The 22009-nt window shown below is 40.5% G+C and overlaps 2 protein-coding genes across 3 annotated transcripts; both read left to right on the forward strand.

The window, feature by feature from the left end:
* The first annotated feature begins 2594 nt into the window (after positions 1 to 2594).
* Positions 2595 to 14418, forward strand: rprd1b (regulation of nuclear pre-mRNA domain containing 1B). 2 transcript variants are annotated; one of them, XM_047571622.1, is made up of 8 exons: positions 2595 to 2884; positions 3052 to 3273; positions 4129 to 4258; positions 9949 to 10082; positions 10349 to 10467; positions 10590 to 10716; positions 11119 to 11294; positions 12381 to 14418. In XM_047571622.1, the coding sequence occupies exons 2-8, from the start codon at positions 3123 to 3125 to the stop codon at positions 12528 to 12530; spliced, it is 987 nt and encodes a 328-aa protein (XP_047427578.1). In that variant the 5' UTR covers positions 2595 to 2884; positions 3052 to 3122; the 3' UTR covers positions 12531 to 14418. The 2 variants fall into 2 exon arrangements, with proteins under 2 accessions (XP_047427578.1, XP_047427569.1); XM_047571613.1 differs by having other exon boundaries at positions 2595 to 3273.
* A 3111-nt stretch (positions 14419 to 17529) lies between these two features.
* LOC125024103 (kelch-like protein 10) lies at positions 17530 to 21501 on the forward strand. The gene is made up of 5 exons (XM_047611781.1): positions 17530 to 17765; positions 18568 to 19051; positions 19134 to 19748; positions 19959 to 20108; positions 21100 to 21501. The coding sequence occupies exons 1-5, from the start codon at positions 17635 to 17637 to the stop codon at positions 21442 to 21444; spliced, it is 1725 nt and encodes a 574-aa protein (XP_047467737.1). The 5' UTR covers positions 17530 to 17634; the 3' UTR covers positions 21445 to 21501.
* The last annotated feature ends 508 nt before the right edge of the window (positions 21502 to 22009 follow it).

Consider the following 22009-nt stretch of genomic DNA (forward strand, 5'->3'; position numbering starts at 1 on the left):
TTTGCATCTTCCTGGGGGAATGTTTATGAAGTGAAGCGTCTTTGCATAATGAGGTTGACCGTAGTTTCCCGTCCCATTAAAATCAGTTGGATGCAATAACTCACGTAAAGGAATTTTATTATTTTAACAGAATTACAGAAGTTTGAACCAGAGCGAAACTAGTTTTAGTGCAGATCTATTGCTCACAAGAACATTTATAGGATTTAGGAAGTTTTTTTTGTGTGTATGTCTGTGAATTCAAATATCTTTATTTATTCTTAGACTATATAATGTTTGCACATCAGATCTTGAGAAATAAAATCTATGGAAACAGCTTATTGCTGTGAATATGCCAAAATTTAGTCGTCTGGATAATTTATTGGTCACTTCTGTGAAAGATGAAATTATTTCAAGGTGTATTTAGAACATGTACAAACTTGACTACCTTTTAAAAATGTTTCATTTTTTGCATTTTCCACCTGAGAATGATGAGTGAATGTTAAAAAGAACAGATCGGTTTAACGACAAACAACAACAACAACAAAAAAAAACATGAAGATTTATGATGAAACAATTTTTCGACCATTCTGAATTTTCCTATTCTTTTTTAAATTTCACAGCAGCAGACAAATAAAATTGTACTTGAATTCCTGAAAGCACCGGTTTATTAGTTAACAGAACTCATTCCAAATAAATTTTGCAAACATCGAGCACAACAATATGTCTTTATTTCAAATGATCTGTTAAGAAAGGAAATCTCGTCAAATCTCTTGCTGCACTGCAAACACTTTCAGCATGTAATAGTGTTATGGGTTTTTATTTTCTCATAGATTATATGAAGACAAAACCCCAAAAGTGAATGTCTACTAGTGGGAGTAAAGTTTCCAATTTAGATTTTTTTGTGTGAGGTATAAAATCATAAATATGACACTCCCTTACTAAATGGATGTTCACTAGTTACTAACCATTGTTACTGCATCAGTGTTTTTTTTTTCTTTTTTTTTCTGATAAAACAAGTTTAAAATCTATCAAGAAAACTGGAGTGGTCGAATTTGCATTTCGGTTGATATTTGAGCCTCATTTTGTTAAACACACTGACGTACAATTTGACTGACACTCACCTGTGTCCAGACCCCAAACCCATTGTTTTGACAGGAATATTGTGCATTTTGTCAGCCACTGCATAATGTAGGCAAAAGAGCCATGCAAATCTGTACGTCCATCCAAACACATCGATTTCAGGGAATATATTTGCATACTGAAAGTTTTTCATCAGGAACAGGATTTTGTAAAAACCTTTATAATATTCTCATAAGTGACTGGTTAATTAGCACATATATATATATGTATGTAAAAATGTCCCTCTCATTGTCAAGGGGTGGTATCTGCGTCACCCTCAGGCTCGGATCCTGTGTGGAAGTGTGTGGATATGAAACTTTAGAGATAATACTATTATCGCCTGCCTCCAGACCCCAAACCCAATGTTTTGACAGGATTATTGTGCATTTTGTCGACCGCCGCATAATTTAGACAAATGATCATGTAAATCTATGTGCCTGTCTGAAGATCGCAGGGAAAATATTTGCATCCAGAAAGCTTTTAAACAGAAAAGGTATTTTGCGAGGGGTCCTAACCCACACAGACAATGTGGCTTCAGCATCCTTACATCCCATGGTGCAGCACATTTTCATGAAGCAGTAGTGTCAGATAAATAGCTCTCTTATAAGTAACAAAAAAAAAAAAAAAAGAGAGAGAGAGAAAACAGTGTGTTAGTGAGACATGCACATAACATAACATAATTTCATAAAGATATCAGCATTAGTTCCAAGTCAAGTTACTCAGAGCTGTTGATTCAACTGTGTTTTCATCGTGGAAGGTGTTGTTTGTAGTACTATTGAACTTTATTGTGTTTTACTAGCAACATAAACACATTATTGTTTTAATCGAATCCAGTTTAATAGCACCACAAACTACATCCTCCAAAACTGGAGTGGGACTTATTTTCAGCCGTGGAGTTTCATGCCTCTTACCGGCCTCTTAACTTCACATGTTAAGCCTAAAATATGAATGAACACGGCCCAAAATAAATAAATAAAATTGTTATTATTAATAATAATAATCATAATAACAACGTATTAATAATAATAATAATAATAGATATGTTTATTGATTAGTAACATAACAGTGACATTCATTCAGCCAGCCAAAGAAAAAATTAAAGACATACAGTAAAATGTTTATAGAACAACAACAACATAAGAAGAAGGGAAATTAAAAGGAGTAGTTTAAGGCCTTGTAAACACTTAATTTAGTAGTAGTGTTTGAAAATATGTTAATTTTTAAACTGGTGGATAGGGGTTTCCTTTCAAACTTTCCATAAATTTTCCATACAAAACATTTGAGAAGAAAACATGACTCTTTTCAGTAAGTCTGTATTAACCCCCTTAAAGTATTTTGAACATCCATCTAAAAGAATTTAACCCAAATGCATCCATGTTCAATTGTTTCTGTGTCGGTTTGGAAAGATCAGATAATTTATGTGCTTCTCTTTTTCCCCCCCGAAAGCGGTGCCTACGTCACTACTGTGCGACGCACATGTCGAGGTGAAAGTGCAAGCTGCCATTTTTTCGATTAGACCTTTTTGACGAGTTGTAGGCGACCGAGGCTACATTGTGAGTTCCCCCGTTAGTTTGTTGCAGTTTAGTTTCCACGCTTGGCCAGCTGAGACATATTTAAAAGCAACATTACAGCAGGTTGGTTTATTTGAAACCTTTTAGAGGCGCAGAGAGCCGCACTGCTCTGCAGATGGCTGCTTAGCTCCGCTGGCTAACATTAGCTGGTGCTGTAAACAAACACCACAGAGAGTAAAGAAACAGCTGCCGATAAAGGAGCCATCATCCTGCAGGTTGGTTCAACTAATACACTGAATAATTCGCGTGGTTGAGAGCTGGTTTAACCTTGGGATCGTGGTGTTCAGTGTAGCTGGTTGCTGGAGGTGGTTTTGATGCTGCATGTGTGGAAGTTAGCAACGCGGCTCCAGTTTTGATGACAGAGCGAGTTTCTCCAAAACAGCTCGGAGCTCAGTCGCTTTAGAGCGGGTCGGAGTCAGTCCGGTCACACGGGGTAAACGCACCCACACCGGCATGTCGTCCTTCTCTGAGTCGGCCCTGGAGAAGAAGCTGTCGGAGCTGAGCAGCTCGCAGCAGAGCGTCCAGACTCTGTCTCTGTGGATCATCCACCACCGCAAACACTCCGGCCTCATCGTCAAAGTGTGGCACAGAGAGCTGAAGAAAGGTGAGTGCTCAAAGATTTATAGTGGATTTTGTGCAATGAAACAGGCATAAACATACAACTACAACTCTGTGCCGCAAAGCTGGGGAGCCATTCACAGTGTGTAATTAACAGTATACACGAAACAGACATTTCGTGTGGTCTTTAAAGATCCACATTGCCTACTATCCACACATAACGTTTTCTTTTCAGTGTCCTGGATCTTTAAAATTGCAAATTTGTGGATAAGACCAGGAAAACACACATTGATCACAATAAAACCTGTCATAGTTGTGGTTTATGGCATGTTAGTCATTTATCAGTCTTGTAATCATGAAGAAATGTTAGATTTCACAAGTATTGTAGTTTTACAAATGAACCTGATTGCCTTTGTCAGTCTTAAATATAGTGAATACTGACAGCATGTTGTCACACCTTGATCCCTACATTGTAACACTAGAAGAAGTCAGTGTCAAGTTTTAATGTCCGTCGCTCAGAATTAAAAGTTTATTTTTAGATTTGCCATTCTGTTCTGACATTGAACGGCCACAGGGAGCGAGATCTGCTCCAGATGAGTCGGATCGATTACAGACTGTAGCAAAATAAATACCAAATAACCTAGATCAGAATTACCATTTTGCTTCTATTGTACTTGAATGACTGAACAAATGTGAGATAGATTCTGATGCATTGAACTGAGCAGTAACACATACATGTAGAGGACTTGTTATTACTTTAGTTTGACTGTGGCTTTAATGACACGCTGCAAAATGCTGTGGATTGGATTACACGACAGGTTAATAAAGGAGTGTCAAAGTGGACTTCTGAAAACGTTTAACTGTGATGATTTAAACTAGATATTTATGGTGCGTCTTCCAGCTAAAAGCGGCAGAAAGCTGACATTCCTGTACCTGGCCAACGATGTCATCCAGAACAGCAAGAAGAAAGGACCAGAGTTCACCAAAGACTTTGAGACGGTGCTCGTCGACGCCTGCTCACATGTTGCCAGGTAAATTTTAATGCAACGACCTTGTGCTCTCTGACAGATACGGTGATGGTCTGTGTCATGAGTGGGATGGCATTGGTTTCCTAAATCGATTCAGCACTGATTCATGTGCTTCTAATTCCATTTATTTCAAGATTCAGAACTATTTTGCACAAACCTAACATTGGTAGAATTTCAACAGTATTTGACCTCTCTTTGCCCCATTTTGCATATGTCGGTGCTTTTGTCCAGCTCTTCTTTGTCCACCTTTTTAAATCCAAAATGCTGCTGCACATCAGCTTTCAGGTCTGACAGTGCTATCAGAGTGGAAGGTTTTGTCTTGTTGTCGATTTCCCGCACACTTGGACTAATCTTGTTTTGTTTATGTTGGATTTATTTTCAGCAAAATAAGTAAAGATGTCCCGATTTTTTTTTTTTTTTCCTCATCTGTTGCAACATTTAATATTGAGTACTGGCTGATGCGTTAATCTTGAGGGTTGTGGTTTATGGCAAACCTGAAATAAATAGCTACAAAAGACCAATCCTGTCATTTGAAATATGCCTGGATCAGCCCATGATACCAACTGGGCCATCCCTTAAAAGAAGTAAATACAAGCGTTACAGAGATATAGACATAGCTTAACACGATGTTTGTTTATTGAAATGTGACTGTGCACCTAGCTAGTCAGCTAAAACTTAGTAACTCCCTGACTGATATCACAGCTGAGGAGTCTTTCTTCTCCTGAAATATTTTTATGCTGGTTTCTGCACAAAGAAATAAATATGGGTATACACATTACTTTTTGGGCTATCCCAGAATAAAGATAACTAGCATGAAAGATTTCTCTGTGTTTAATTTTGAAAGAGGTTCAAAAGAAAGCAGCTATGGCTCAGGTAGAGAGCTTTTTAATTATACAAAACTATTAAACACTGCATCACTGTAACAGCAATAACACTTCATATTTGCACCAATTCTTCCAAAACCATGTGCTATTGTTTTTTTAACCATTAGAAACTAGCTCAGTGGACAGTGGACAGACGTTTTCACTCACGAACTACATGCTAATTCTATTAGCATACGTCTATGGCAATTTACATTCAATAAATTAGCATAGGCGCTAGCGGACTTTTTCCGATAACTTTCCAAAACAAACAAACAAAAAAAATAAAAAAACGTACTTTATGTTGGAACGACTTTACTCGCCTTTCAGAAGTTTCAATTACAGGAATTTTATTGTATCCATAGAACCACAGCCCTTTCTAATACTTTTGTCCAGCTTTCAAATGTTGAACTAAATTACTGACATCGGACATTGACATAGAAGTTTAGTCTGATTGACTCGTTTTAATGTCACTACTTCCGCTTCAGTCCTTTTCAATGGTGTTCAGCGGGTGGTTTTCCTACTCTCCCTACGTATTTCTCCCTACTTCTTCAGCATGAAAAAGAAAAAAATGCCGGTCGCACTTGGGCTTTTAGTTGTACTAAAAAAAGCACCATTCTTAAAACGCTTAAAATGCTACATATGGGTTACAGTAATAGTTAATAAATGTATGTCAGTCCGCGGCCTCGCAACAACCTCACTGCGCATGCGTCCACAGTATGTGGTTGTGGGTGTGGCTTATGTGAACGGGCATCATGTGACATTGATGACATCACATTTCCTTTGATCTGACACATCTAAGAATCGTGGGTATTTATCTCATGAGCATTGTTCAGTGAGAAAACACACTTTGCATTCATCAGAGAAAACGACAAACGAGAAAAACATCCTCTATCCGAAGATAACCCTTAAACCAGCTTTCCAGCTTTTATCAAGAAAGACCCTAAAGTCTCCACAGACATAAAACGATAAAGCTCCTTTATCTATTGATCCACCTGAGACCAACTTTGTGGATATGGACAAAGACGCTATGGACCGAGGTGATAACACTTCCGTATCGCAAGATACACCTAAATCCAGCTTTCTGGATCTCGACAAAGACTCTAAAGTCTCTGTGAACCAAGACGACAAAGCTCCTGTATCTGAAACAGTTCAACTGGAGCAAGGACAAGACTCTGAGGTCTCCACAGACCAAGAGCTAACATGCCCAGAGTCCAGAGCCCAGAGTCTGACCTCTACAACTCTCGAATCTGTATCCGAGGCAGGAGATAAAAACCATCTCACAACGTTTATCACTCTGCTAACAGCGAAAATGTTGGCCAAGTGTAACGTTCTCCAACAACTCTGCCAAGAGGACTGGACCACCCTAATCAACCGCCTGGTCAACCAGACGATGGCTGGACTCACTGCCTACGGAGACTTCTGCCCGGACTTAAAGTACAACAGAAAAGTCTGCAAGGCCGTACTGAAAGACCTCGAACACAAATTCCAAGGACGACGCCTGCTGGGGTCCATGATCTTACTGCAGGATCCATCTGTAGAAGCAGAAATCACCAAGACTTTTATAGCTCATGTCAAAGAGCTGTCTGCAAAGATGGAAACGTCGTCCAGCTTCTCATTGAAGGATGTGCTGCAGGCGGTGGCTTTTGGTGGTAGTGTACTGCTAGGCATTATTCTAATGTTGCTCATACCATGAAGCAACATAAGCCAGATTTCCATAGACAGCCCCACACCTCACCAGCTGTTTTTAACAGCTTAGGAATAGGAGTGTGCGATAAGACGATATTAAATCGTGAACGATTACAACGTGAAGACGATCTGTCAAACTGCAGAGATTGTGGGATCGTCGAGGGCACATTCTATAAATTGCAGTTCTATGCTGATGCACCGTCGCACCAGACGTATTACGACGTCAACCTGACCGACCAATCATAGCGAATTACGGGCAGTGACGTGATTTTTTTTTTTTACCCCTCTCCTTTTTTATGTGTGTAGCAGTAGCCACATGGAGAACCATGGCTGTAAGCCAAACGGAGTTGGTCACTAAAAAAAACTCCACTTCTTCCATTATATGGAATTGGTTTGGATTTTCCTCAACTGATGAAACACATGCAAACGTTTTGTGCAAAGTTTGCACAGAACAGGTTCACACGTCGGGTGGCAACACGACGAACCTGTTCAATCATTTGAAGAGGAAGCATCCCAAACAATATGCTGAGAGCCAAACGATGAGGGGCAGAACACAATGAATGTAATGAAAGGTATCTCCTCATACTATTTCGGGACCTATCAACACCACTCGTATTGTTGTGCCCCTTGGCTGCCTGATAATCAGCCTTCAGTTTATTAAGCTTCTGCTTCATTTGTTTTACCGTCCTGGTAAAGCCAAGTTTGACCATCTCAGCCGCGATCCGCTGGAAAACCTTGTCGTTCTGAGACTCCCGCTGTATACTCTCTTCTCCCAATAAGGACAGAAAACCTCCGGGTTGGTCCAGAACAACATTACTTTTCCAGTCATCATTTAAAAAATGAACCAACACGAGAGCAGAAAGTTGAAAGTGAGCAGCTTACTGCTAGTTAAAATCACTCATCTCTTTGGTCAAAACCATTGACTGTTTATACCACGGCTGGGCAATTAATTTCTACAGGGGGCCGCATGAAAAATCTGAACTGTGTTGGAGGCCAAACCAAACGATAACTTGAACGTTATTCTGCTCAATATTAATTTTCTCCCATTGTAAAAAGCAGTAAATTACATATGTTGATAAGCTGCTACTGGTAATCAGAAACATAAGAATATTCTGTAAACAGAGTTTTGGTGTAGGTTGAAGAGGAAAATGAAACACAATTGATCTGTAGTTTTGGATATAATGCATTGGAATGTTGGAAACTTTGTCCTCTTTGGAAAACTTCGTTGGATCATATAGCTACATGAATTATTTTCTGTATCTCAATAAATCTCAATAAATGTTTAACCCTTTAAGACCTGAATGTCTGTCTGCCCACAAAGAGAAGCTTGCTGTATTTGAATTACCGTAATCCCCGATGGATAATATTCAAGTTGCGCTTTCTAGAACAAAACGCTGCCATTACGGTAATGATGACGCACCGCTGCTGTCGGCTGCAGGTTGGAGAGCAACGATCGCGGAGCCTCAGTAAGAGAGACTTGTTTGGAGGAATTTGTTGGTCAAAACAAAGTTAGTTATACCCTTGAAATGTCACGAAGGTCTTCCAGGCAAAAGCACAACTAACCAGTGTTCACTCACAATGAATACTGTCAATAGCGCAAACCACTGTGACTTACGGTAATTCAAAATCGGCCGCTTTGACGGATGCCTGTGATCCGCTCAGGCTTTTGAGGGTTAATAGATGATAAGAAGCTGTTTCAATCTTACTTTTTTTGTTGTTGACGAACTAACAGTGCCATGATGTAAATAACAGGTCATGGCTCAAAATAAAAGCAACACAGTCGTATTGCATGCACGGTTCATCTGTGCTCATGACTGACGTACCGCGGGCCGGACGGGAATGCCCAAAGGGCCGTAAAATGCCCAGGTCTGGTTTATACTATGGCAAGAACCCATCATGACGTCACCCATTGGATTCTGAAAATGAAGTCCGAAGTGGGCAGAGCCCGCCATCGCCATGTTGAATGGGCTCTACTCCACCCACATGCGGATACACCAAATGTGGACGTAGGGGGTCGTGTCGGACGTTGAGACCCACCCCCCCAACCCTCCACTACCAGTTAGCTCAGGTGGTCAAAACCAACACATCCTTCTTTGTACGTGGCGCTGCATTGTGACGATTGTTTTCTGACCAATCAGTAGTAAGCAGCGTTTTACGTCACATTTTCAGCCCCAGTTCACCTACTTCGGACCGGCCACAGAGGAGGTACTAAAAAGTACCCAGAAAGGTATCCCTTTGGCCTCGTCCAGCCCACCTTCTAGCAGTGGAAATGGTGATTTAAAGTGGGTGATGCGGAGGGGTGTGGAGGTAGACCGTGTATGGAAATCCGGATTTAGTTTTGCCTGAAATCCGTCATAGCGGCCTAAATAAACAGTGACTAACATTAACCAGCTTTCGTTTTGTTTAGTTTTTTATCTCCATCATTTGACATGGCGTAGTAGAATATTTTAATATTTTATATTGGTTGGTCTCTAATGGATACCTAACAGTGTTTTCTATGTGCGCATCATGACTTGGGCATGCATTTTACAAGTTATTTATTGGTTATTATTTAACGAATTTAACTTCTGTTAATTACCTTCTGACTAAAATGGGGTTGTCAAAATAATATGAACATTTCTTGGTACAATACAATAGAATTCAGTAGTACTTCAAACCACAGCATCCCAATGAAAACAGTTGAATCAAAAGCTTTAAATCATGAAGCTAAAATTTAGTGTTAGGCTGTTATATTAGATTTTATTGCTACGCAACTTCCTTTTAACTTAAAGTTTTTTGGCGTAATTAATGCCCTCATGACAGCACCTCTCCCAAAGAAAACGGACAAATATGAGGGTCATCCTAATGGCAAGGTCAGCTCCGAAGCAGCATTGAGGTGTCTCTCGACAATGCTCTGAACCGAGCCACCGCAAAGTCTGAAATACTGCTCGTTAGCTCACAGCTGACACCACAGTACAGACACAGAATATCCTGAGTCGCTGCAGTCGCTTAGAAGTTCAGGCTCTGCTTGACCCCGTAATAAAATTATTTCATTGCCACTTATCAAAGTCTCAAAACGTGTTGATGTAATATCCGTGCTTTCAATTGTTTCTCAAACTCGTCTTCTGATGAACTCCGTCCGCCGTTCTCTCTGTCGTTCTGCAGGGAAGCTGACGAGAACTGTAAAAAGCACATGGAGAGGCTGCTGAACATCTGGAAGGAGAGGAGCCTCTACAGAGCTGACTTCATTCAGCAGCTCAAACTGGCCATAGAAGACTCCAACAGCCCCAGACCTTCAGGTCAGACCACTGTTACATATTGGGTCTGGGTTGTATTGATGCTAAATCAAAATGTCAGTGTTTAAAATATCCACCCACCAACCTATTGTGTTTGTGTCTTAAAAGCTTTTCTACACTTCTGAGTAATTGCTGTTATTCCTGCCAAATTGGTTTCCTTTTTTTCTATTTCTAAATGACCTAAAAGTTAACCCATACTGGGATGAAGTTTGACCTCTATGATTCAGTTTCATATATAGTACGCGTCATGTGTTGTGTGGTCTCTGCAGAGGAGAAGAAGCCTGTGAAAAGAAGCTATCAGAAGATCCAAGAAGAGGAAGAGGACGAGGATGACGACTATAGAAGCCATAACTCTCCCCGCAACTCGGACGCTTCTGCAGCTCAGCTGGTAGGGAAGGCAGTATTTGATTGATGTCATTGTTATTACTGTTTTTTTTAACCCCCATTTTCCAATGAATTTCTTCCTCCTGTCATCTAACCCGTTGTCTCTTTTCCTCTTCAAACTTCCAGACGGAGGAGCTGGTGAAAGCCCTGCAGGACCTGGAGAATGCTGCATCGGGTGACGCAGCAGTCCGTCAGAAGATCGCATCCCTGCCGCAGGAGGTCCAGGATGTTTCTCTGCTGGAGAAGATCACTGGTAGGACCTGAATGCTCGACTCGATCGAAAGGAATTTTACTTCATCTACTTTCCTTCATCATTGTATTCTCATTTTTTTCCTTGTTACAGCATAATACTTCTGAATTTAATTATTTATAATATATTTAATATTATTATCATTATTATTATTATTATTTACACTGAGCAGCCATAACATTATAACCACTGACAGGAGAAATGAATAACATAGACAGCTCATTTTATATTTGTGAAAAACTGTAATGAGAGCGCAGCTAGTGAAACTAAAATGTGTGAAGTACCTGAAGCAGTATCTTGTACAGATGTGAGATCAATGTAGGAAAATGCACTAATGTGTTGTGGTTATGACAGGTACATGTACATATTCTGTGACTTTAACAACCAACTCTGGCATCAATCTAGACAAGGAGGCAGCAGACAAGCTGTCAAAGACGGTGGATGAAGCCTGTTTGCTCCTGGCCGAGTACAACGGCCGACTGGCTGCAGAGCTGGAGGACCGGAGGCAGCTGGCTCGTATGCTGACTGAGTACATAGGCAGCCAGAAGGAGGCGCTAGTTGAGAGAGAGAAGAAACTCGAGGTAAGGCACAAATGAAACCGTGGACACTTCTGTTTTCAAATGATGTCAGACTGAATCAGAAATAATCTCTAGAGCATATGGTGCTTCATTTAGGAATTCTAATGCAGCAAGACATGGAAATGTCCACAAATACTTCTAATAATGGATCTTCCTGTGCTTGTAGCCTGTAGGTGCATTATAGTGCAAACAACACCTCTAACACCACTAAAATCCGACATCCGAGTCTGACATCTGATTCATGAAATTCTTGAATATGTTTTTAAAATATATGTCTTTTCCTGCATTTATATTTCCGAGGAACTGGATGAGTCTATGAGGAGAAAAAAAACAAATAAATAACAAATGAGACCTGAGAAATGAGACTCCTGAGAGCTTCATCAGGCCTGACAGCTGATGTCCGGGAGCATATAGGTGGACAAACCCATCGTGGCGTCACCCATTTAATTCTGAATATCGAAAACTAAGCCCGAAGTGGGCGGAGCCTGTGGTTGCTATTTTACCTGTTAGCTCAGGCTACCGCCTGTCACTCAAAGAGGGAAATCCCTTAATTATGCAGAATTTTAAACTTAATAAAAAATAAACAAATGAGATTGAAAAAATTTGAAGTTTGAACAGATGTTAGAGCGCAAAGTCAAGATGTCGCTGAACTACTCACCAGTTTAATCGAGGAAATCATAAAATCAATCATTAATGTGTTCATCAACAAAGGCGGAGCTGATTTAAATGCTGACAGGTCGTTGGTGGTCTCTTCTCCGGGATAAATAGTATCAAAAATATATTTTTATCATCCATTGTAATTTGTAAAGTTATTAAAGCTGTATCTAATGCAGTGGAGTGAGATGGGAAGTAGCAGAGCCGTAACAACAGTTTATAAATCTGAGTAAAACAGAGTTTGTTTATGTGAATGTACGAAGGTAAATGAATGAAACACGGAGGTAGTAGTTAATATCTGAATCACGGGACGTCCTCGGTTAAAACTAATCCCGTGCAAATAGGGTTTTTGCCCATTCTTATATCTAAATCTAGTCGGGAAACGTGTAAAGAGCTCGTATCTCCAAAATTCAGTTGTCGTCTTGTCTTCTGCAGGAGTATAAGCAGAAACTGGCGAGGGTGACTCAGGTGAGGAAAGAGCTCAAGTCCCACATCCAGAGCCTCCCTGACCTCTCCCTCCTGCCCAACGTGACCGGGGGTCTGGCCCCTCTCCCTTCAGCCGGAGACCTCTTCTCCACCGACTGAGAGAGCTTTGATCAGATGAACTAACCCACCCACCCCCTGGCCCTCTCCCAACCTCAGCCATATGTTTGATTACTCTCAGCTGCATCTCCAGCCAAGAGGACACGTGTGGTCAGACCTCCCCCAGAAGAGTAGCCAGCCCACCTGCTAACTGGAACCTGCAGGGTGGAAAGGAGGGAACGAACATTAGAAGCAAGATTTGGTCAGTGTCCGCAGAGAACAGAGACTCTGTCAGCCTGGATCTTTTCTTCACGTATTTTGCTCAATTGTCAAGGATTCCACTTCACCAGCTTGGAACACGTTTGTTTCCCCCCGATTGCTTTTATTTAGTTTTAAAAGCTGGGAGTGTCAGTGATTCAGGAGGAAGGAAAGGTGGGGGGGGCTGAAGAAGCAGGGATAAATATTGGTTGTCAGGATGTGTCAAAACGTCTGTGTGATATGTTTTTTCAGTTCAAGCAAAAGGTGGGCCGTTTACTCTCTTTAATTCTTCTAGGTTGTGACTACACTGTGAAGAGGTTCATTAGTTTTATTATTATTATTATTATTATTATTTTTTTGTTGATGGCTTTTTATGGACACATAGTTGGATAGCTGGTTGTGGATGTGTGTGTGCGTACACATAGCGATGATATGAAATGTCAGCCACACATGGGCGGAGTGGGGGTTAAACGGATTATTTTAAAGTCAAGAGACAAGTTGTAGTTTTGTGTTCAAATTCGTTTTTTTTTTTTTTTTTTTACACACACGTATGCAGTTAAAAGCAACAGTTTTCATGCTTTAATTTGGGATATAATTGGTCTAATTATGGTGATTAGTTTGGAAGAGTATCCGATCCAGTTTTCTCTGACAGAACTTCAAAATACACAGAGACAAAGAAACGAAAGACAAGCATTGAAATCCTTATATTTTAGTGTCTGTAGGTTTGAGGGAGATGGAGATGAAGATGTATTAAGACAATTAACCTGCAACATTTTCTGATAGTGTTAACAATGTTTGTTAGAATAAAAAAAAAAAAATGTTAAATGGACTGAATGGACATTTTCAGCTGCATTCTCAGGTATGAGCATAATGAGTTACAATATTAAATTAAATCGATCATTAGATATGTTACAAATTTACGTCACATAGCAGTTCCTCTCACTTTTTAAAATACATTAGTTAGATATTAAGGTCGGGAAGAGTGAGCCATTTCCAATGTTTTTTTTGTTTGTTTTTTTTGTTTTGTTTTTTAAATCTTGGTTTTCAGTTTTCTGTATACAGAAAGAATAATAAAAAAAAATGATTTATTGAGAAGTTTTATGTTGAAAGGTCAGAGATGTTTACCTGGACTACTACTACTAAAAAGAAAGAAAGAAAAGGGGTAATTTTGGTAACGATTCAAAAACAAGATGACGGCTCCTGCTCCTGGTAAGATGAGTGTTTGTTTTTTTTTAAATAAAGGAAGATAATAGTAGCTTACCTGCTGATGCAACAGGTGTGAAATGCTGCTGCAAATCCTTTCCAGTTAACTCGTGACTGGTGTCTCCTGTCTGTCTGGAACCACAGCTTAAGCGATGTTCATTAAAAACCAAATGTATGGTCGTTACTGGAGTCAGATGAGGGAAAAAATAGTTTGAATTGTGTTCAACTCTTTCATCTGGGTTTGTTTCAAAAATAATTCGATATCCGTATGGCTTGCTGTGTACCGGAAAGGATTGCAGTAACATTTTAACCCAGATGTGCTTCACTGTAGATACTATTTAGATATTTTCATACCTATTTGCTGTGTGGTGTGTGTTTCTCTCTGTAGAATCATACTGTACTACCAGGACTCTACCAGTAGGGGGTAGTGTTTTTTTCTGTAATGAAAGTGATTCAGTGGAAGCCAATAAACTGGAACCATTTGAACAAATTCCGTGTGTGTGTATTTTGCTTCAAGTCAATATAAAAGTCAAGATACAGGCCCACAAACACTCACAAAACACGCACGATAGAACTTAGTGGGAAAACATTGTGCTCGTAGGTCATTTTGTCTTTAGTCAAACACACATTTCTCCTAAAACTCAACTCATACAGTAGAAAATGATTAATGTGGACAGTTTCTAGGCATTTCTATTATGTTTCAGCTTGTTGAAGCTACAGGCGGATTAAATTAAAGTCTTAAACAACACCACAGTAAAGATACTCACACTGTTGATCACACACTGTATGACGACATCAGATTGTTGATGCTGACCTCTAGTAGTTAAATAGCTTTTAAACGACACCGTCATTTTACACTTTTTGGATATCGACCCCTACACATCTTAATTTCTCTACTTTAGAAGGTTTTAACTGAGTTATTATCTAGGTGTCTATGCCGTTTTGAAGTGGTCTATAGCGGTTGCGTAGCTGTAAAACGTATCTTTTAAAACCACATGGGGAGGACGACATGTTACACAGCCAAGCTGCTCCTACATGTTTCTATAACATGGGTAGGGACCTCCTACCTATTATATGTGTTCAATATATTATACTCGGCTGAGTGCTATTTATAAATATACATTATTATCATAATTTTGCCTTTAATATTAAGCTATTAATTTAATACACAGGTTCAAATATTCATTTTGCAACTAGCGTAAACATAAATTGTGTGTGTGTGTATATATATATATATAACAAAATTGAAAGTTAAAGAAAATAAAACAAAGGGATCCATTTTGGCCTCATGGGAGCAAGCTGCAGAGTTAGCTTCTCTTCTGTTAATATTGTAGCGTGCACCTAAGCTTTCACCTGGGGATTGAATCAATTCTCAGCCAATTGCAGAAAACCTGACAGTAGGTGTGTAACATGCAGCCTTGTGATTGGCTCAGCATCGATGGGGACGGGGTCTACTGTGTACAGGAGGCTTAGATTGACAGGTCTTGGCTAGTGTGACGCAGAAGATAACGTCTTCTGCCTCCATTTGTCCCTTTACTAAAATACGTTGGATTCATTTTTAATGTGTATTTAAGGAAATGTAAATTTCCTGTTGAAGACCTATGTTCTATAGCACAGGTGTCAAACAGGCGGCTTCAATGGGACTGAGTGCCTGTTTACAGCAGAGTGCTACGATCCAAAGACCAACCACTGGACACTGATTACCCCCATGGACGAGAGGCGCAGTGGTGTTGGGGTCGTCACCTACGCAGACCACGTTTTTGCAGTAAGCACACTGAACACGGCAACACGCAGATCCATGAAAAGAAAACTCGTAACAGAGGCTTCAGAAAGAGACAATAGTCAAATTAGATTATTAGCGAACACTGACTTACGAATTATGAATCTAATCATGTGAGAACTTCCCAAAACTTCCCTAAAAACTTTTGTATTGAAGTCAGGAATGTTCTTCTGGAATGAAGATAGAGTTAAAAGCAATGTTGAGTGTGTTGTACATCTATTAATCCATAGGTGTCAAACACATGGCCCGTGGGCCAAAAGCGGCCTGCCAGAGGGTCCGATCTGGCCTGCGGGGAGGAATTTGCAAAGTGCAGAAATTACACTTAAGACATTAACTGCAAATTTTCCCATAAAAGTAAGTACTTTTCACAATTTTAATAAGACATAACACAATATTGAGACATAAAGATATTGCACTTCTTTTTCTTAAGAAACATCTGGTTGTTGATAAAAGATTTTGTAATAGTGCATATGTCTGTGCAGGTTCTCAGTCATCCAGTTCATGGTAATCCAAAAAAGCGTTGAATAAGGTCAGCTGGATATCATCTGGTTGTTGATAAAAGATTTTGTAATAGTGCAGTTCATTAAATGGAAACACTTTCATAATGTACTTCTTTGTGCTAAAACAAAGGGAAACATTTGAAGTTGTCATTATTTGAAGGTCTGGCCCCCTTGAGATCATATTTTTCTGTACGTGGCCCCTGAACTAACATGAGTTTGACACTATAGTATCCCAGAATGAGTAAACCAGACCCGATACAGCCTGTCGAGTACACTGTAGGTTCCCCAACACCCGTTTTCTTGAACATGTCCAAATTACAGGTTTTTATTTGGAACATGGGTGGTTGACACCACACACAAAAAAAAACCTAAACTGGTCATTTAGACCTGAAGAAGCCACTTGGGTGAAACGACTTCAATAACCAGTGTAACTTAGACAATGAAGATGGCTTTCAACAACAACATCTGTTTTAACCTTTGTATTCCTGGAAGTCAACTATGTAAAACTGCAAAACTGCAAATGGAAGTGCATGTTACCAAAACGCTGTAAATTTGGTTAATGTTTTGTGGAGTAAAAACCGTATATTTCATAATACATATCAGTAGAAGGAATGTAGTTCCAACGGGTAATGGTTGGACAACTCTGAGTTTATGGCCTTTTACAGTCTCTGCTCCACATCCTAAAACTAAAATGTCAGTTTGTTTCATCCGGTGAGTGTGTCAAAAGAACAACAAATCTAAGGCCTATAAACGACCACATTAAATTGGACCAATTTAAGTTTGTGGTGTTTGAAACTGTATTTTTTTCAATTCTTAGTTGTATTTTCTCAATATTTCACTTTTTTATATAATTTTATTCAGCAAATTTAGTTAGTCAGACACGTTGTAAATGAATTTCAGAGCTTTACTGCTGGACCATGGCCAGAAAATAAAGGAGTAAATTGACAGAAATCCACAAAGAGAGCCTCAATTTACACCTTCACCTGGATTAGAGTCTAGAAAACGTATTAGATTGGTTTCATGTGCAGATGTTTGTATTTTTATGCTTTTAAGAATAAATTTGTATCAACTTAGCCACATAAGTAAGTGTTTCATTGTGAGTTTGGGAAATCAACCTGTGCATCCCACCCCAACACACAAATATGGGAATTAAATATATGAGGTTTTGCTTGACCTATCAGTTACCGGAGACACAACAGGAAGTAGAACGTAGGTGAGCTGAGGTGAGAGGTTTTGTCATTGGAATGTTGGCGGCTGCTCATCATCAGGGCCTGTGATGCCACAATGATCCATTCTAGAACACGACCAGGAATCTGCAGCAGAGCTCAGAGAGATCTCCCTGACAAACACAAACACTGCAACCACGCACAGCAGTTTGAGAGGCAGGAGAGCGAAAGGTCTCGAAAACCCAAGAGCGTCTGACAAGATGAGCGACAGGAGATCAGTGTACAACGAGCTGCGGCTGGAGCGTCATTTCTGTGACGCCGTGATCAGAGTGGACAGCGTTGAGTTTCACGTGCACAAGGTCATCATGTGTAACTGCAGCCCGTACTTCAGGTGAGACGGTTACTGAGTGTTTGCAAGGAGATTCTGCTGACTTTACTCTTTAAATGAGAGCACAAAAGACATATTAACATGTCTCAACAGTGTTGAATCATGGAGACAGATATGACAGATTTCCCCCCAAAAAAAGTTTGGACTCAGAATTCAGTGACTTTCAAAAACTATATTAGATCAAAATTTGTATCAGGGTGAAAATACTGGATTGTGAAGTTGTTGCTATAAATTAAGTCTCAATAAAGAAGCATTAAGCATTCTGTGAAAGACTGTGACAAGAAACTGCTCAGTTTTAAATTTGTGATTCATCAAACGATCTGGGGAGAATCTGGAGAAATCTCTGCATTAAAAATACATTTCTTTTGGAAAACAATTAGATTTGCCAACTTCAACAAGAGATGTGTGTCCCTCGTGCTGTTTTCAATTAATTTTTCACAAGTTTGTCAATGATTTCGAACCACTATGTTCACTCAAAATGCAAAACAGAGGTTTCCAGAGAAGGTCAGTGAATAAGTCTGTGTTTCGGTTACATTTGAATTAAATCACCAACTCTTAAATTAAACACGTGTTTGTAAATTCTGCCTTAATATGTTATGGGTGAACAAAATAATTGCCATTTGATAGCTGCTGTTGTTATTGTTTAACATTTGGAGGTAAATTAGGTGCAGTACTCAGCAGCATGCATGTAAATTATGTCCTTCCAGATTTCATTGCAGCTTAGTTACTGTGTTCTGAAAAGGGAAACGGGGACTTTAAATTTAATTTTGAATCCTTTGTTTATTCTCTCCTTCTTGTTTCACAGAGCTCTCTTTACCCACTGGTCTATCCCAGAATGCCAGGTCTTCGACATTTCCAGCGTGTCACCTGACATAATGAGGCTCATCATTGAATATGCCTACACTGGCTTTGTTCCTGTGTCAGGCAACGTAAAGGAGCTGTTTGTAGCTGCAGACCATTTCAGCGTAGCGGGCATCGTGCAAGTGTGCACCGAGCTCTTGGAGAAGCAAATGGACCCACAGAACTGCCTCGGCATCTGGAAGTTCACGGAAATATACTACTACCCAGAACTGAACCGCAAGGCCTTGCTCTTCACGCTGCATCACTTTGAGGAGATCGTTGCCAACTCGGAAGAGTTCCTGCTGCTCTCCGTCCAGGAACTCGTTACAATCATTGAGAACGACCAGCTCAATGTGAAGCAAGAGAAGACGGTGTACGAAGCCGTGATTCGCTGGATCGTCTTTGCACCTGAGCAACGTAAAGAATACGCTGCGCTGCTTTTATTCAATGTAAGTAACTGCTGAGATACAGTTTTTACCTGTAGCCATGCTTATGTTTGGGTCAGGCTAATGTTCTAATGTGTCTGTACAGATCAGGTTGGCGTTGATGAGTACAGAGTACATCACTGAGAAGGTGATTACCAACGAAGTGGTGCAGGCGTGTCAAGACTGTCAAATGGTTATCGTCAAGGCCTTGGAGGCCATGGTCGACCTCCAGACAATGGGCATCTCCGGGTCTGTTTTCGGCAACCCTTTGGCCCGTCCGCGGCTGCCCTCTGCTGTCCTGCTGGCTGTCGGAGGCTGGGGTGACGGCACCTCCACCAACAGCATCGAGGCGTACGACGTCAACGCTGAGAGCTGGGTCAGCGTGGCTAATAATGGCATTCCCCGCGCCTACCACGGCGTCGCTTTCCTCCATGGATCGCTTTATTACGTCGGTGGCTTCGATGGTGAAGAGTACTTCAGCACGGTGCACAGGTTCGACCTGAGCACACACATCTGGCACGAGCTGGGCCCGATGCACTTTCGCCGCTGCTACGTCAGTGTGACTGTGATGGACGGGTGCATATACGCCATAGGAGGTTCTGATGGGCACAACAGACTCAAAACTGCAGAGCGCTATGACCCCGGAACCAACCAGTGGACGTTAATTGCACCCATGCACGAGGAGAGGAGTGATGCCAATTGCACCGTCCTCCAAGAGAAGGTAGGTGGTACTAGTTTGACTTTCCGAGCACTGGTTCTTACCCAAAGACAAATCAAACTGAATCATCACGATTCAAGGCCAGTAAAATATTGTTCTAAAGCCCAAAAACTAATGCCAAAGCAGCATAGTACCAGAACACATCTGTACCAGATACCAGGTCAATGTCTGTTTTGAAAACTTAATCGAAAGTTTCTTACTTTTCCCCACCAGCTGTACATTTGTGGCGGCTTCAATGGGGCTGAGTGCCTGTTTACAGCAGAGTGCTACGATCCAAAGACCAACCACTGGACACTGATTACCCCCATGGACGAGAGGCGCAGTGGTGTTGGGGTCATCACCTACGCAGACCACATCTTTGCAGTAAGCACACTGAACACGGCAACACGCAGATCCATGAAAAGAAAAGTCATATCAGAGGCTTCCGAAAGAGACAATAGTCAAATTAGATTATTAGCAAACACTGACTTACAAATTACGAATCTAATCATGTGAGAACTTCCCAAAACTTCCCTAAAAACATTTGTATTGAAGTCAGGAATGTTCTTCTGGAATATAGATAGAGTTAAAAGCAATGTTGAGTGTATTGTACATCTAACATATGGCCCGCGGGCCAAAAGCGGCCTGCCAGCAAAGTGCAGAAATTACACGTAAGACATTAACCACAAATTTTCCCATAAAAGTAAGTACTTTTCATAGGTTTCACACAATTTTAATAAGACATAACACAATATTGAGACATACAGATATTCCACTTCTTTTTCTTAAGAAACATCTGGTTGTTGATAAAAGATTTTGTAATAGTGCATACGTCTGTGCAGGTTCTCAGTCATCCAGGTCATGGTAATCCAAAAAAACGTTGAATAAGGTCAGCTGGATATCATCTGGTTGTTGATAAAAGATTTTGTAATAGTGCAGTTCATTACGGTTTCACACGATTTTAATAAGAGCTGTGGACATAACACAATATTGAGACATACAGATATTGCACTTCTTTTTCCAAGAAACATCTGGTTGTTGATAAAAGATTTTGTAATAGTGCAGTTCATTAAATGCGAACACTTTCATAATGTACTTCTTTGTGCTAAAACAAAGGGAAACATTTGAAGTTGTCATTATTTGAAGGTCTGGCCCCCTTGAGATCATATTTTTCTTTATGTGGCCCCTGAACTAACATGAGTTTGACACCCCTGTAATTAATCAGTCGCTGAGGGTTTTGCAGCGTCTGCAAGCTAATCAATAACTTAGATGATACAATGATTGGATGCAGTACGATCCTAATCCTCTGTAGTTTATGTCATAATGTCATAACTATAAAACACTCGCCTTTGTGTTTCACTGTTTCCCATGTAAGGTTGGTGGTTACAATGGAACCACCCGTCTGCGCTCCGTCGAGGCCTACAACCCTTACACCAACACCTGGCAAGCTTTGCCCTCCATGCTGGGTCCCCGCAGCAACTTCGGCCTCTCAGTGATCGATGACCGCCTGTATGCTGTAGGGGGCTTCAACGGCATCTCCACCACCAATAACGTCGAGTGCTTCGACGCCAACACCGGTGCGTGGTCCGCCGTCTGCAACATGGGGATGCCCCGCAGCGCACTGAGCTGCTGTGTGGTGAGCGGCCTCGACAACATGGTGAATTACACTGCCCCGCGCTTCTCCGCACAATTCTCCAGCGAGGAGGAGTTGGAGTCATGAAGACCCGTCTGAAAGCAACCGGCTCTGTCCTGTAAATAAATGTCTTTGTGCATCAAACTACACGGTGCGGTGACTTCGACAATAGTGTGAATCCTCACCACTCTGTTTAACGCACTAAAATCACACAATCAGAAGTGCAGTTAATGTGAGTTACTGCAAATAAATGTGTAAGAAATATTAGGTCTTGAAGCCTTAGCTTATCCTTCTTACTGTAATACTATTTTGCAAACTATCTTTTATAAGAAAGGGACAAAAATTGCTAAAAACATAATGTGCTTCATAATGTTTGATATTCACTAGTAATATTATTTTCAAATATATATTAAATCGTTTAAGTGTATTACATAATTTCAATTCTAGATCTCTTGATCTAGATCCCAATCCAATAGAGCACCTTGGGGATGTGGAATAAGTGGGAGATTCCCATCATAGATGTGCGGTCAACAAATCTGTAGCAACTGTGTGACGCTATCATGTAAATATGGACCAAAATCTTCACCTTGTTGAGAGTATGCCACAAAGAATTAAAGCAGTTCTGAGGCCAAAACTACTACTAGCAAGGTGT

This window comes from Mugil cephalus, chromosome 1 (genome assembly GCF_022458985.1).
Source record: "Mugil cephalus isolate CIBA_MC_2020 chromosome 1, CIBA_Mcephalus_1.1, whole genome shotgun sequence".
Taxonomy (NCBI): Eukaryota; Metazoa; Chordata; class Actinopteri; order Mugiliformes; family Mugilidae; genus Mugil; species Mugil cephalus.